Source organism: Ascidia mentula, chromosome 2 (assembly GCF_947561715.1).
Source record: "Ascidia mentula chromosome 2, kaAscMent1.1, whole genome shotgun sequence".
Classification (NCBI taxonomy): domain Eukaryota; kingdom Metazoa; phylum Chordata; class Ascidiacea; order Phlebobranchia; family Ascidiidae; genus Ascidia; species Ascidia mentula.
In genome coordinates, this window is record NC_138567.1 from 3,588,992 (window position 1) to 3,603,036 (window position 14,045).

The following is a 14,045-nucleotide window of genomic DNA, read 5'->3' on the forward strand; positions in this document are numbered from 1 at the left end:
CTGTTTTCTAGATAGTTTAAACACGTAGGACAGATAACAGATAAAATATATTTGCACAATGAATCACGACGTTAATAAACAATAAATGAGACGTTACGCTCTTGCGATAGTTAATCATTTATTGCACATACAAATGGATTCGGCATGCTGCGTAAAAACAAAACTACAAACAACAGAAAGGCGTGTTTTCCCAATGTAAAGAAAAGTGATCTCAAAATGATGATAACACGAAAGTTCACCAAAAATGGTTCAAATCAGAATATAACTGCAAAATCGCAGTGTTTTAAAATCATAAACGCAGTGTATTAAAAAATCAATTATTTTCCATGTGGTCCATGTGGTCCATATGGTGCATATGGTCCATATGGTTGAATAATTCTCAAACACCAGCGTCAGTCACATAGTTTTTGGAAAACTTTCATATTAAAATGATAACTTGAAAAATAACTGACAGAATCAAGCCTTGTTAAGAATTATTATTTTTGTTTTATTTTAATGAACAATTGCAAAAGCATTTGAATAGACCAAAAAGGCACTCATTAGATTTTTTTAGTGGCATTCAGTCATTTTGAAATGTTTTTTGTTGCTTTGATTCAAATTATGTTTCATATGGCACAAGAAAAGAAAATTGGAAATGAACAAAGTACAACTGTTTTGCAAACTGAGATTTTTAAACAGTCCTAAATGAAAAAATAAACCTGCTACCGATATGCCTTTTATTCCCTGTCGGATTATTATATTTCCAGCCCTCGATTTTTCTTTTTGAAACAAGTCCGGTTCAAAATGAAAATGCATTGCATCATCAACCAAGTCCCTGCATACAGAATGGCACTTCACGAACTCCTAAAAGACATTATCATCACATTATTTGTTCATTTAAACATATTTAGGTACAAGAACCTGTTTTCGAATGGTGTTGAAAAGAAAGTGTTTTGACACAAATTGAAGCCTGATCAAACTAAAAAGTGTTGGAAATTTCTCTTCTCGCTTTGGGAAATCTTGTTTTGTCCATGTTACTAGGGCATTGAACAAATTGTTCTCTGATTGTACCTTAATTTATGTAAAAAATTTAAACTTTTTCTGGCATCCTACAGTAACACATGATTGAAACTTGCCTTTGTATCATCAGATTTTAAGAAAAACTCAAGGTCATTGTAAGAAAGTTCTAAAAACTCTTTGACCAAACACATCGTCAAAATTTTTAAGAATAAATTGATTTATTTGTTCATGAGTTGGTCTCAAACAATACAATTCACAAATGCGCTTCAACTCCAAGCAGTTATTTGCATTAACTGATTTCAAAAAGAATACACCTATGACTTGCAGCAAATCTAAAAAGAAACAAAAACAATATTTTAAAGATAATTACATTTTGAAACTTTTAAGAAACACTTTTTATCGAAAGAAAGTCCACCACAATTCAAATTTATCTGTGTTAAAATCTTTATGGAACCCAACATTAAAACATGTGTAGTTTTGCACCTTATCATTTGTGTCAAACATTTTGAATTTGTTGAACTATAGAATGAAGTGTATAAAAATTATGGATTTATTCATCTAAACAGGCAAAATAAAAAACCTTGGGCAAAATACAAAAACCATGCAGATGTTAGTCAGTTTGTACCATATACCATTAAGTTGCATCATAGAAGCAGCTTGTAAAACTTCAGTAGCATTTTCCATTGACAGTTTAATATTTCCAGAATACATGTAGCCAAGTATCTGTTCAAATGCTTGAGCTGTTAATCCATGCAATTTAATACTTTCTGCATACCTCTCTCTCATCTGTAAAAAAACCTCATGGCATAACTAACTGGTTTGACACAAATAGTTTATCCATTAGCAAGAAAACCTTTATTTGCATTTTATTGACAAATACTAAAAAACAGTGTAGGTCTAACACTAATTTGTTTGCATCATACTTTAACAGTGATAGTTTTGCAACAGTGAAAAATCCATCTGTAACATAACTTACATTTGTTTCAAACATGGTAGAAAAATATTCACAACTTGCTGCTAAAACATTTTTGTGAGCTGGAAATTTCTTGTTCTCAACAACAAGCTGAATGTCACAATAAAGGCCACTCTCCCTTTGTCTGCATTTAAGTGAAGTTCAGTAAAAAAAATTTCAAAAATTTCATTTTTAATTTCCATATTGTTCAGTGTTAGCAACATTATTTATCTGAAAAGCACAAATCTTAATATATCGTTCCTGTGGTGGTGAACATACAATTATGTAAAAAAAAAAACACAAATACAAACTTCTTAATATTTTCCATGCATTTTCTTGTTGTTTGGTTATGTGCAATCAACTCGTTATTTAGTGAAATGGTTTTTGAATTTTTTTTTATAGTCCCGTACATTTTTTAATAGTCAGTCAATTGTTCCTATATAATTCACACCGTGGCACGATGTATTGCAGCGATCGCACATACTTTTACAGATTGCAAGCAGTCGTAAATACGTTGCTTTTGTTGGGGGGGAAATACCCAAATTTATGAATGGTAAAACAATTGTGGTTAGATTAATAATTACCCAACTTTTTTCTATGCGCACCATGAGGAGGTTTACAATAAAAGGTTGACGAACAAGCCAATTCTGCCAAGACAAGCGTGTTCCCTGATCTACTATTAAGGAAGTCAAACGTTTTTCTGTTTTCCTTTCTGTTGAAGGGAACCATTTCTTAAAATGCAAGCCTGGATAGGTATCAATTGATTTATCACAGCCATTAAAACATATTTATATGCCGAAATTTCGTAAATCTAGGTATCACCAGTTTTGTATTCAAATGTGATATAAAATTTGTAAATTTATATGTCAAGAAAACAGCAATGGGGTGTTCACACATAAAAAATGACAGTTTGCTTTACACAATTGTGTTTTACTCATCTTCAATTGCAAAAAATAATAAAAAAAACAATTCGTGACTCTTGTCCCGAAAATAATTTTCGCAGACCTCCACCATACTGCAGTAATTTCTTGCAGAATTAAGGTAACGGAAAATTCAATATGCTCTTAGACCCGAGGCCTAATCTGGTTCACGATGTGCGTGTGAACTAGGTCTGATCTCAGCCCTAAAGTTCAATCTGTGACTGAAACTATGGTCTAATTATTTGTGGAAAGCCACAGTCCCTGCAAATCATATACACCTTCATTCCATCTGATTTTAGATTTACTGCACATTTTATTAGAATAACAATTAAATGATATAGCAAAGTAATGATATAAAACAGCTACAGAAAATTTTCTTCGAATTAAGCGAAAAGTAGTTAAATCAACAAAATGAACGCAAATTTTAGCGAACACCCTGCGCTCGCCGCACGGCCACGGTTATTAAAATTACCATTTCAGTTTAGGCATAAAATTAATTTAAACCGGACCAGCTTTCAATCTGAATAGTTTGCACCCCTTCGGGGCATCTCCGAGTTTGCAGATTTTTCCTTCTGCAAAAAACACTTTTGTTTGTGTATTTGTGTATTAAAATTTACTAGAAGCTAAAGATTTTGAAGCTAAAAATAGTAAATGATGATAAAAAAACATTTCATCCAATTGTGCAATGACAAAAAAGGGTTTACTTTGGCCAACTGTAATCTCGTCCTTCCAGCTCTGTTGATTCACATTAAAGCAATGTAGTTTACCGGTTGCTCTGTAAAAGTTTACCTGGTGCACTGTGCGTCATGTACAAAAGGACATAACACATGAGAAACACTTACTCTCCAATTACCAGTATTTGGTCATCACTGACGAAACACGAAGAAGTTACTCCAAGATTTATTGACTGGTTTGCTGTATATGTCCATCGTAGATTTTGCAGATTGTAGCCAGCAATCAAATCCATATACTCAACTGTGTTGACATAATTACCGCTTGTCATTCCACCTATATTTAAGAAATAGGTAAACTTCAATGACCTGGTACTTTAATTGCCTTTTAGTTTGTGTTCTCACTACTTTTGTGTCCTAAGTTTGTTTTATATATCAATTGTGCGTTTGCACTGAGAAAAATATTTATGATAAAGGCAACACAAAGGTTAGAGCTAAAATCTGCAAAAACAGATCCTACCGCAAACGTATATACGGTTTCCAACTACACATGCACCAAACTCAGCTCTTGCATGATTTAAATTAGATCCATTAAATGCTTGTGAAGTTTGTACATTATACTGGCTTGTAATGTTGTTTGCTGAAAAGAATTCAAGTGTTGACTAACTTGTACCTTTGAGAAGAAACCTCGAAACACAAGGCTAACCTGGACGACCTTAAAATATAAAATAATAACCATTGCAATGAGTTTGTTATTATATATTTTAGAAATAATACACCTTGTACTGATTTTGCTTGTGTGTATCCTCCAATGAGAAAGATATTTGCTGAAGAGCAACATACATTACTAAAAACAGTTGAAAATTTGAATAAAAAATACCTCCATTAGAAACTGAACAAGAGGAAACTCTATGATAAGACGACTGAAAGTTGCAATTAGCGGATTTTCCATTAAAAAAACTTTCTATGGTGTTAACTATACTTCCGTTGTTTTCTCCACCAAGTATATACACACTACCTAGAATTGAAAAAAGTTTGAACTAAAAGAAACCAACAGAAAGTAAATGTTGATTGAATCTTTATTTAGTTTTGCAAGATGCTTGAGGAAAGTTATCTACTAATTATAAGTTGTAACAGGATGTCCAGAAAAACAAATCATATCATTTAATTAAACAAGTGTTTCATACTTTTTGTTTTTTTTTGAAACGCCTTTTATGTTAAGTATAGTTTTTGCCACTTTTTTGTTTTAAAGATACCATTTGCAGACACTGCAGTTGCATTTGCTCTTGCAGTGATTAAATTCCCCTTATTCTTCCACTTTGTGCCATCAAATGAGATAATGGACGTTGTTGCAACATTTGAATTTGGATCCGAAAATCCACCAAAGAAAAACACTTTGCCTTGATGATAAACTACAGCACTTGCATAACTCACATGCATTTCTGGTTGTTTCATCTTGTAACAAACAATCAAATATTAGGTAATATCCAGGCTAAAACAATTTAAACGCACAGTGCAGCGAACAGAGGTTAATGGTAAGTAAGTGTAATGACATGTTTACCTTTTTCAAAGATGTTTTGTTGCCTATAGGTAATTGTTGTATTATGTTGTCTTGTGTGAGCAAACAGACATCACGAATTCCTGTATATAAATACATTAAAATATGCTGGACCCTGGTTTACATCATAAACTACATCATGTTGATATTATGGACAGCATGGGTGTGTTTATTTATATTTATTTTATGGAAGGTTATATCAGGGGAAATTACATAAAATTTGACGTACACAGATTACATATTATTAAATACACACCCATACCTAAATGTGAATTTCCACTAATTTTACGTAGTTGTATCAAAGTGAAAAGGGAAAAGAACTTCTTTTCTCGTTTTTCTAAATCATGATTTGTCCAAGCTGCCAGAGCAGCAAATAAATCATCCTCAGAATCAACCTGAATACAAATTACACATAACATTACAATACACAGCATGTTAAGAATGTTAAGAACACAAAACAAAAAGGTTGCACATAATTTATTAAAAGACTTTATTTCAACTACTATGAATTTTTTATAAAAATGATACTTACAATAATTTCATTTGATTTTACATAAACTTTAAGTTCATCATCAGATAGTTCCAGGAAGTTTTTGGACAAACAAACTTCCCCAAAATTGTCCAGAATACATTCCTCTGCCTTTTTTTGAAGAGAATTTAAAGAAAAAAGCTCACCAATTTTCTTTAATTCCAGTGAATTTGTTGGATCCACAATTTCAAGCAAATATTCATCGATAGTTTTCAATAAGTCTGGAACATACAAAATCGTGCCCAATTGTTTATTTGCAGGCACCAAGGTATGATGATTGCCATTTCTGTGTCCTATGCTTTTTTTGCAAATCTATTGCAGGAACCAACAAATTTTGCACTTTTTCTAATTACAGATTTTATTAAACAATTACATTTCATTTGCATCATTGATGCTGCTTTCAACACTTCCATTACATTATCCATGGAGAGTTTTATTTGTCCTGAGTACATAAAATCAATAATCTGCTCCATTGCTTCTGGCTGGACTTCATTTAGCTTTACAGTTTCTGCATATTTCTCTTTCATCTAAAATAAAACAATTCATAATCACATTTTTAAAATATCAATGGCATTATTTTATAAGCTAATATTCCTTGGTGGTATGAGCACCTGAGTTGATAGCCTTTATTGGTGCCCAAGCCATTCTGTTTGCGTCTAATATTCATCTGCATAGTTATTTTTAGAGCAAAATACATATGATTAAATTTTTGGTACAAAAACAAGCAAAGAGCATGTGTTCCTGCATGAAATTAACATTACTTACATTTGTTCGAAACATGGTGGCAAAATAATCACTGCTTGCTGCAAGAACATTTCTATGAGCTGGAAATTTCTTGCTATCCACAATCAGCTTAATGTCACACAGAAATCCTTCTTCCCTTTGCCTGGATAAAGCTTTGGATTAGATTCTCTGTAGTGGTTTAGGGTAGGTAAGCTTTTGCAACAGTTCAAAACATCTAGATTCCCAAAATGTATGTGGTAACCTACAGTACAGAAAATCATACCAATGCCAGAAAATATGATGGGGTTATTCTCTGTGCAACTAATTTTAAGAAAGTTTTATCATTAAAATAACATTTATGCATGTCATTAGAAAAAAAGTAACAAACAGAGGTTTCTTAAGATACTGCCACAAAATAAAAAAAAATCAAACCTGTTCATATTTGAAAGACAATGAGAGGGGAAATCTTGAATAGTTAAAAGCTTTTCGTGGCTCATTATTGTTTACAAGTACACCAGCACTAAAAAAGACTCCAAATAATCTTGCAAACTGTGCTACCAACAAATATCAATTGACAGGGTGAAGGACCACGCCTATTCATTGCAAATATTTGATTAAAGTTCCCCTTTTTGTTAAACATTACACGGAAACAAAGACATATGCAATAGCAGCCAAAAATTGTTTTTTATCCCCTCCAACAAATATGGTATATTACCTATATATTTTGGGTTATGGTAATGTTGTTTTTTGTGCGACAAACAAACCGCATTGTTCTTTCTTACAAGCTGTAAAATTACCAAAATAGTGAAACCAATCTTTCGCTGGTGGGGAAGCTCGCATTTACGACATGATACCATAATCAAATATTTACCTGTTGCGACCTGTATGCCAAATTTTGATACAGTTGTGCCAAATATGAGCCTCAAGCTGGGTCTTAACAATATTATTTATGATCGATGGGAAATCCTATTTGATTAACGCTATTGGCATAAGATCGCACGTGAGTTCTAATTGTTGTGTGTTATAATCGGACATTAATTGAAAATCTGATGCAAACACAAATATTTATTGTATCAAGATCAGTTTTGGATACATTTTGAAAGACACGCAAGAATGCCAATGCGAAACTTAAACAAAGCGACCAAAGTGTCAGCGAACAGTTAACAAAAGACGCACACTTACACAAAATAATGAAGGACAAAACAATATCACACGAAGGACACGAATCACGTGTTTACACAACCGTTGCTAACGCTACACTTAGAAATGAAACACGCTTGACAAGACTGACCTAAGAATACCTTTACCCATAACACAGTGGAGAGGAATTCCGAACAATGACAAACTGGCCATGCAAATCCATGAATGCAAACGTTGATATGTCACGCAAAGTTACGTTACATCACACATGTTGAAAGAATATCATTTTGCGATCCATATGCGTAGTTTCTGAACAAAATAAGCGGCTACGTTTCGCGACCTTTTGAAGCCAGATAAGTAACATGGGGTTATAACGTCTTGTATTGTTTGCCCATGCATGGAGATGGAGATATTTGCATCGTAAATTAAACCAGTCATGTTAAGTTAGGCGATCTGCTGTTATGGAACTAATTAAGCACGTTTATTACTAATCAGCAAAGTTGATTCTAGGAGTTGGTCCTAGTGGAATGTTATGCAATGTTGACGTATATCATAGTCTCACTCGTATTCCCGTGTTCTAGGAATCACGTGATACCCTCCAGGCTGTAAAATCAGACAAACCGAACACACCTGAACCATCTTTCAAAATAACGTTCTGCAGGCGTAATGCATTTACCAGCAGTCTAGCTGTCGTCACCAGAGGACCAGAAAGCGCGTGCGCATTCTGTATGAGAGTTAAAATCAAACGTACCGAAAGTCAACATCACCATGTTTGTTCATCAATCAGTATTTGCCTTCCTCATTACCGTCGCTTTTCGTTTGGTGTTCGGATGGAGGTTGAGCTATATATCCAAGCATGCAGCAGGTGTTTTTACTATTCGCGACTGGCGATGTTTATTTAATATATTTTCGATAAATCCAGGTTTTTGCAATGAGTACAATCAGCAATATAAAAATAAATCATTTACCACTCGTTTTTTGGTTCACAATTGAAATTTTAAATTTTTTTTATCCATATTCACGTGAACCGTTCACCAGTAAAAGAAACTCTGCCCTATAAGTGATGTCACAAGATTCATTTCCAATGTTGTTTGGATGAAGTTTATTGCTATTTCATATTGCCCATTTTAAATTTTCTGTTAGTACAACGAATTGGTTTGACCGACTATATTGCGGTAGATTAACTCTTTACTGTGTTTCATTGGCGCTAACTCGTGATTTTCAATAGTTGTTGATCCAAAATGTATCGAACTGTCTCTTTGCAGAATCACCAACAAACAGTTTAATCCGGATAAACAAAGCTGCTGGGGTAGTTGTTCCACAAATAATTTTGACCAGAGTGTGTAGATAAGGTGGTGAAACTAACATAAGAACATAAATGTTACAATTTCTTAATTCTTTTCTTCTGAAATATCCGCTACAACCATTCCAAAATCTTTATACAGAATCTGTTTTTAGTCTGAAGAGTTTTGATCCTTTCAGAGCATCTCCGAGTTTGCAGATTTTTCCGCCTGTAATAAATCATCGTGACATTTTGTTCAGATACCGACAAGGATTAACTAAAATGTTTACCATGACACACTGCTATCTCGTCTTTCCACTCTTGTGTCTCCGAATCAAAGCACTGCAGCTGATCAGTATTACTGCAAAAATTACATATGTGGAGGAACATATTCAATCCGAAAAGCTCTTACCCTCCAAGTATCAGGATTTTGTTAACACCAAGTAAACAAGCAGTTGTTACACCAAGGTTTATTGATTGGTTTGGCAAACACGTCCATCTTAAACTTTGAATATTGTAGCCATCAATATAATCCATGTACTCAACTGTGTTGACATAAGCATCATTTGCCTTTCCACCTTAATGTTTGCATTTTAAATTTGTAAAACTAGAAAGCATGTTAATTTGTATTCTTTGATTTAATTTGTGACTATACACTACAAAAAGGAATCACGCAACTGCCATCAACCATAACACACACACAAGTACAGTTAAAAGCATAGTGCATTTTTAGCCAGATTTACCCTTCACATACTTTTTAATTAATAAAAGTAAGTCAAAAATCTGAAAATTTGTTTCTTGGAATTTACCAACATTATTTTACACTTCAGTAAAAAAAATATAATATATGACTTTAAGATGAAAAAGATTCCGCAAACGTAGATTCGGTTTCCAACTGTACATGCACCAAATTCTGCTCTTGTGCAATTTAAATTACACCCATGAAATACTTGTGAAGTTTGCATGTTATACTGGCTTGTAATGGTATTTTCCGAAATTGAATATTTTAGTGTTTTTTTTGCCCCAAACAGATGTTGATTTCTCCTCATTCTTGCAGTTTCTGAAATTTAATCAACTGATGTTCAACTTATCCATACGTCAACAAACCATGGATTGCAAAGCTGACTTGGTTGACCTTCAATTATACCTTGCGCTTCTTTTGCTTTATACCCCCCAGAAACAATGGCATTTTCTAAAGAGAAAAGCTTCTTTAAAATATAAGAAACAAAATTAACTCAATTTAACAGCAAAACGTACAGTTGCTGCAAAAGTTTCAGTTTTGGTAATCTCAACATAATTATACCTTGTTCATGTTTTGCTTGTGCATAACCCCCAATAAGAAAGATATTTTCTAAAAACAAAAATTTTATTAAATGTAAAAAAAGACTTATTGCCACAGGTAAACCTCTAATTGTAACTGAAGAAGGGGAAACTCTTGCATATTGTGACCTGAAGTTGGGACAGTTCTCACATTTTCCACCAACAAACATTTCTGTGTTGAATTCCACACTCCCATTGTTTTCTCCACAGAGTATGTAGATATTTCCTGGCATAAAACAAGATAAATTAGACTCATTAGAGTGTCAAAAGTAAAGGATTGTTCAAAAAAACAAATTTTGCCTAGGAGTAAAGTCTTGTAATTTTTAATAATAAAAGTTGTAACTCACATCCTAATGTTGAAAACTAAAAATAGGTTGTGACCACCAGTGTTGACGACCAGTGTTTGTTTTTATTTTCTGAAGAAGCCTAGTCGTACGTACAGGCGAAACGTCAGAAAATACAATATTTTTAACAAAAGGTGTATATTTGTTGTTTTTCACCAGAAGAACGTCAGTTTCATAATTCATTACATCCTAATTTTGTACATAAAACAGTATAAATGGCACGTTTATTACAAACTTGATTTTATGTTTTTGGTAAGCTTCAAACATGGCCATTGTTTTGACTTGCCAGGTCTCATCAGTGCATATTTAATAATTTTGTACATTGGAAAATACCCCTTGCTGACACTGCAGTTGCATTTGCTCTTGCATAGACTAAATTCCCCTCATTCTTCCACTTTCTGCCATCAAATGAGATAATGGAGGTTGTTGCAACAAAGGAATTTCGGTTTGAAAATCCGCCAAAGAAAAACACTTTGCCCTGATGCAACACCACAGCACTTGCATAACTCACATCCATTGAAGGTTGCTTAATCTTAATAAAAACAATTAAATTTTGGCCCCAAGCAAACCAATAACAAAGCCAAGCAAAGCAATAAGTGATGTACAATTTAAATTTATGTAGTCCAAAAATTTTTATATGATATATAAGTGATTTTAAATTTGAATAAATGATAGAAAATGTTTACCTTTTTCACAGAAGTTTGGTTGCCAATTATTAACTGTTGTATTTCATTATCTGGTGTAAGCAAACAGATATCACAACTTCCTGTCCAAAAACATATGATATTAGAAATTGAATGTGCATGTTAATTAATGGAAAAAAGAAACCCGATAAGAAAGTCAAAACTATGTTAGGTCCAATAAAAATCTGTTGAACTGCCTAATAAAATATCTATTGTCATTAAAAAGAGAAAAAAATTAGAATGACAGTGTATGTATTGTATTTGTGTCTTTAGGATTTCCCAAACAGTAGAATTATACCTGAACGTATATTACCACCAATTTTGCGCAATTGTATCAAAGTAAAGAGTGAAAAGAACTTTTTTTCCCTGTTTTCTAAATCATGATTTGTCCAAGCTGCTAAGGCTGTAAACAAATCATCCTCACAATCCACCTAAACACAAACTCACATTATGGTTTCTAACGACATACCAACCAATAACTGTAAAGGGAACAGAAAACAAATATAAAATTAACAAAATTACAAATATTTTAATCAAAAAATAAGCTAATAGAAAACTCTGAAAAATCCACTCACTAGGATTTTATCTGATTTCAGATAAACTTTGAGTTCATCATCAGATAGCTCCAGAAATTTTTTGGACAAACAAACTTCAACAAAATTGTCCAGAATACATTCCTCTGTCTTTTCTTGAAGGGAATTTAAAGAGAATAACTCACCGATTTTCTTTAACTCTAGTGAATTTGTAGGATCCACAATCTCAAGCAGATATTCATCGATAATTGTCAACAAATCTGGAACATACAAAATAGTGCCTAAACAGAAACAAGATATGAAGATTACCATTTTTGTTGTTGCTCATGCCATGTTAATTGAAAAATTGTTGTTTCACTACTTTTAAGTATTTTTTGTATCACCATCGTGCCATGACATTTTTCAAATTAAAACCAATGTTTTTTACCTATTGTTTAAAGTTAATATTTAATAATATGAGCGAATTTAAGTCTAAATTTATTCAGAAGTTGGTGATTGGGCATAGTTTTGTGCAAAGGAGCAGTGTGGTTTTTGTGACTTATTAGGTGGTCTAACATTGTCTGCAAGGGAAAAAAAACTCATTACAGCTTCATTGAAGAGCACACATTAAGGTTTTGTAGATCTATGCCCATTGGAGAATGTCATAACTTTGATGTCATTGCGTAGAGAGATAAGCCACACACAAAAATGAATAGGTGGTTGAACGATTTACTTCTCTGTAAGTTCCGTTGTATTTTTGTTGCTTTTTTAACCAAAACAATGCCCAACCAGTAGTCAAATCACCCAAGGAGAAGCTAAAGTATTTGTCCAACAACCAATTTTAATCAGAATGTGTAGATCAGGAATGATCCTTTTTGTAAAATTGCAAATGATGATTCGTTTTTCTGTATATACTGCATGAATTTTATGCTGCATTTTAGACGGTCCGAATTTTCAACAACATTCAGCACCAAGTAACTATCTGATTTTAAATGCCCAAAACCCAAGTAAAATTGCTCATAGAGCAACAACACATGCATATGTGCTCATTCAATTCAACTATAAAATTGTTCTTGGTGTCAGTTGCTATGCAAAGTCATCCTTTAATTGTGACATAGGATACAAGGTGGAAATTTGCCCCGGTGGGACATCTCTTAATGGATGTACAGATATGTGGCCTAAAGCACTAGGTTGTCAATGGCAGATATTATTTATAATTACTTGTCATTTGCATCATTGATGCTGCTTTCAAAACTTCCATTACATTATCCATGGAGAGTTTTATTTTTCCTGAATACACAAAATCAATAATCTGCTTGATTGCTTCTGGCTGAACTTCATTTAGCTTTACAGTTTCTGCATATTTCTCTTTCATCTAAAATAAATTCATTTTTCATAATCACATTTATAAAATATCAATGGCAATATTTTACAAGCTAATATTCCTTGGTGGTATGAGCACCTGAGTTGAAAGTCTTTATTATGATTTTATCGGTGCCCAAGCCATTCTAGTTTCGTCTAATATTCATCTGCATAGTTGTTTGTAGAGCAAAATACACATGATTTAATTTTTGGTACAAAAACAAGCAAAGAGCATGTTCCTGCAAGAAATTTACATTACCTACATTTGTTCGAAACATGGTGGCAAAATAATCACTGCTTGCTGCAAGAACATTTCTATGAGCTGGAAATTTCTTGCTTTCCACAATAAGCTTAATGTCACACAGAAATCCTTCTTCCCTTTGCCTGGATAAAGGTTTGGATTAGATTCTCTGTAGTGGTTTAGTGTAGGTAAGTTTTTGCAACAGTTCAAAACATTGTGATTCCCAAATTCTATGTGGTAACCCACTGAACTGAAAATCATACCAATAACATTTATGTATGTAATTAGAAAAAAAAGTAACAAATAAAAGTTTCTTAAGATACTGCTATAAAATGAAAACAAAATCAAACCTGTTCATATTTGAAAGACAATCAGAAGGGAAATCTTGAATAGTTAAAAGCTTTTCGTGGCTCATTATTGTTTTCAAGTACACCAGCACTAAAAGACTCCAAATAATCTTTCAAACTGTGATACCAACAAGTATCAATTGACAGGGCCCAAGACCACGCCTATTCATTGCAAGAAATTTGATTAAAGTTCCTTATTTTGTTGAACATAACACGGAAACAAAGACAAATGCAATAGCAGCTAAAAATTGTTTTTTTTATCCCCCAAACAAATAAGGTGTATCATCTATACATTGCTTTGTGCGACAAACACGACGCATTGTTCTTCCTTAAATGCTGTAAAGTTACCAAAATAGTGAAACCATTCTTTCGCTGGTGGGGAATACCCGTGATTACGACATAGGGCAGTGTTTCCCAACCGGTGGTAGTGGTACCACTAGTGGTACGCGACGGCATTACAGG

General features: G+C 33.2%; 3 protein-coding genes across 12 annotated transcripts; all 3 read right to left on the reverse strand.

Annotated features, from left to right (window-relative positions):
* Positions 1-1,149: 1,149 nt before the first annotated feature.
* Positions 1,150-3,874, reverse strand: LOC145889909 (kelch-like protein 15). The gene is made up of 4 exons (XM_082980959.1): positions 3,714-3,874; positions 1,976-2,096; positions 1,632-1,785; positions 1,150-1,331 (listed from the first exon to the last, which is right to left on the reverse strand). The coding sequence occupies exons 1-4, from the start codon at positions 3,872-3,874 to the stop codon at positions 1,150-1,152; spliced, it is 618 nt and encodes a 205-aa protein (XP_082837085.1).
* On the reverse strand, positions 3,310-6,917 carry LOC145889005 (kelch-like protein 38). The gene is made up of 13 exons (XM_082979875.1): positions 6,785-6,917; positions 6,395-6,515; positions 6,003-6,156; positions 5,633-5,850; positions 5,363-5,495; positions 5,104-5,183; positions 4,799-4,997; positions 4,423-4,560; positions 4,322-4,369; positions 4,063-4,257; positions 3,714-3,879; positions 3,576-3,646; positions 3,310-3,443 (listed from the first exon to the last, which is right to left on the reverse strand). The coding sequence occupies exons 1-10, from the start codon at positions 6,847-6,849 to the stop codon at positions 4,244-4,246; spliced, it is 1,170 nt and encodes a 389-aa protein (XP_082836001.1). The 5' UTR covers positions 6,850-6,917; the 3' UTR covers positions 3,310-3,443; positions 3,576-3,646; positions 3,714-3,879; positions 4,063-4,243.
* A 1,499-nt stretch (positions 6,918-8,416) lies between these two features.
* LOC145889003 (kelch-like protein 38) lies at positions 8,417-13,880 on the reverse strand. Of its 10 annotated transcripts, none has more exons than XR_014399477.1 (14): positions 13,587-13,880; positions 13,259-13,379; positions 12,855-13,008; positions 11,840-11,914; positions 11,697-11,770; positions 11,420-11,552; positions 11,125-11,204; positions 10,772-10,970; positions 10,180-10,320; positions 10,078-10,125; positions 9,910-9,966; positions 9,187-9,834; positions 9,065-9,135; positions 8,417-9,003 (listed from the first exon to the last, which is right to left on the reverse strand). XR_014399477.1 is itself a non-coding variant. In XM_082979873.1 (11 exons), the coding sequence occupies exons 1-10, from the start codon at positions 13,649-13,651 to the stop codon at positions 9,939-9,941; spliced, it is 1,233 nt and encodes a 410-aa protein (XP_082835999.1). In that variant the 5' UTR covers positions 13,652-13,878; the 3' UTR covers positions 9,696-9,834; positions 9,922-9,938. The 10 variants fall into 10 exon arrangements, 3 of the variants coding, with proteins under 3 accessions (XP_082835998.1, XP_082835999.1, XP_082836000.1); XR_014399475.1 differs by having other exon boundaries at positions 8,417-8,853; positions 8,917-9,003; positions 11,697-11,914; positions 13,587-13,879; XR_014399474.1 differs by having other exon boundaries at positions 11,697-11,914; positions 13,587-13,879.
* Between the last annotated feature and the right edge of the window lie 165 nt (positions 13,881-14,045).

What these genes read in the sequence shown, in the direction of transcription:
- LOC145889909 (XM_082980959.1), bottom strand. Translation starts at nt 3,874, where the DNA reads ATGACAAGCGGTAATTATGTCAACACAGTTGAGTATATGGATTTGATT. An exon ending in CAAATACTGGTAATTGGAGA is followed by an intron (nt 2,097 to 3,713) that starts GTAAGTGTTTCT and finishes ACTTAAATGCAG; the next exon opens with ACAAAGGGAGAGTGGCCTTT. An exon ending in CTACCATGTTTGAAACAAAT is followed by an intron (nt 1,786 to 1,975) that starts GTAAGTTATGTT and finishes GTTTTTTTACAG; the next exon opens with ATGAGAGAGAGGTATGCAGA.
- LOC145889003 (XM_082979872.1), bottom strand. Translation starts at nt 13,651, where the DNA reads ATGAGCCACGAAAAGCTTTTAACTATTCAAGATTTCCCTTCTGATTGT. An exon ending in AACTGCAGTGTCAGCAAGGG is followed by an intron (nt 10,321 to 10,771) that starts GTATTTTCCAAT and finishes GTTTTATGCCAG; the next exon opens with GAAATATCTACATACTCTGT. An exon ending in TTCTTCAGTTACAATTAGAG is followed by an intron (nt 10,126 to 10,179) that starts GTTTACCTGTGG and finishes TTTTGTTTTTAG; the next exon opens with AAAATATCTTTCTTATTGGG.
- LOC145889005 (XM_082979875.1), bottom strand. Translation starts at nt 6,849, where the DNA reads ATGAGCCACGAAAAGCTTTTAACTATTCAAGATTTCCCCTCTCATTGT. An exon ending in AACTGCAGTGTCTGCAAATG is followed by an intron (nt 4,561 to 4,798) that starts GTATCTTTAAAA and finishes TTTCAATTCTAG; the next exon opens with GTAGTGTGTATATACTTGGT. An exon ending in TTGTTCAGTTTCTAATGGAG is followed by an intron (nt 4,370 to 4,422) that starts GTATTTTTTATT and finishes GTTGCTCTTCAG; the next exon opens with CAAATATCTTTCTCATTGGA.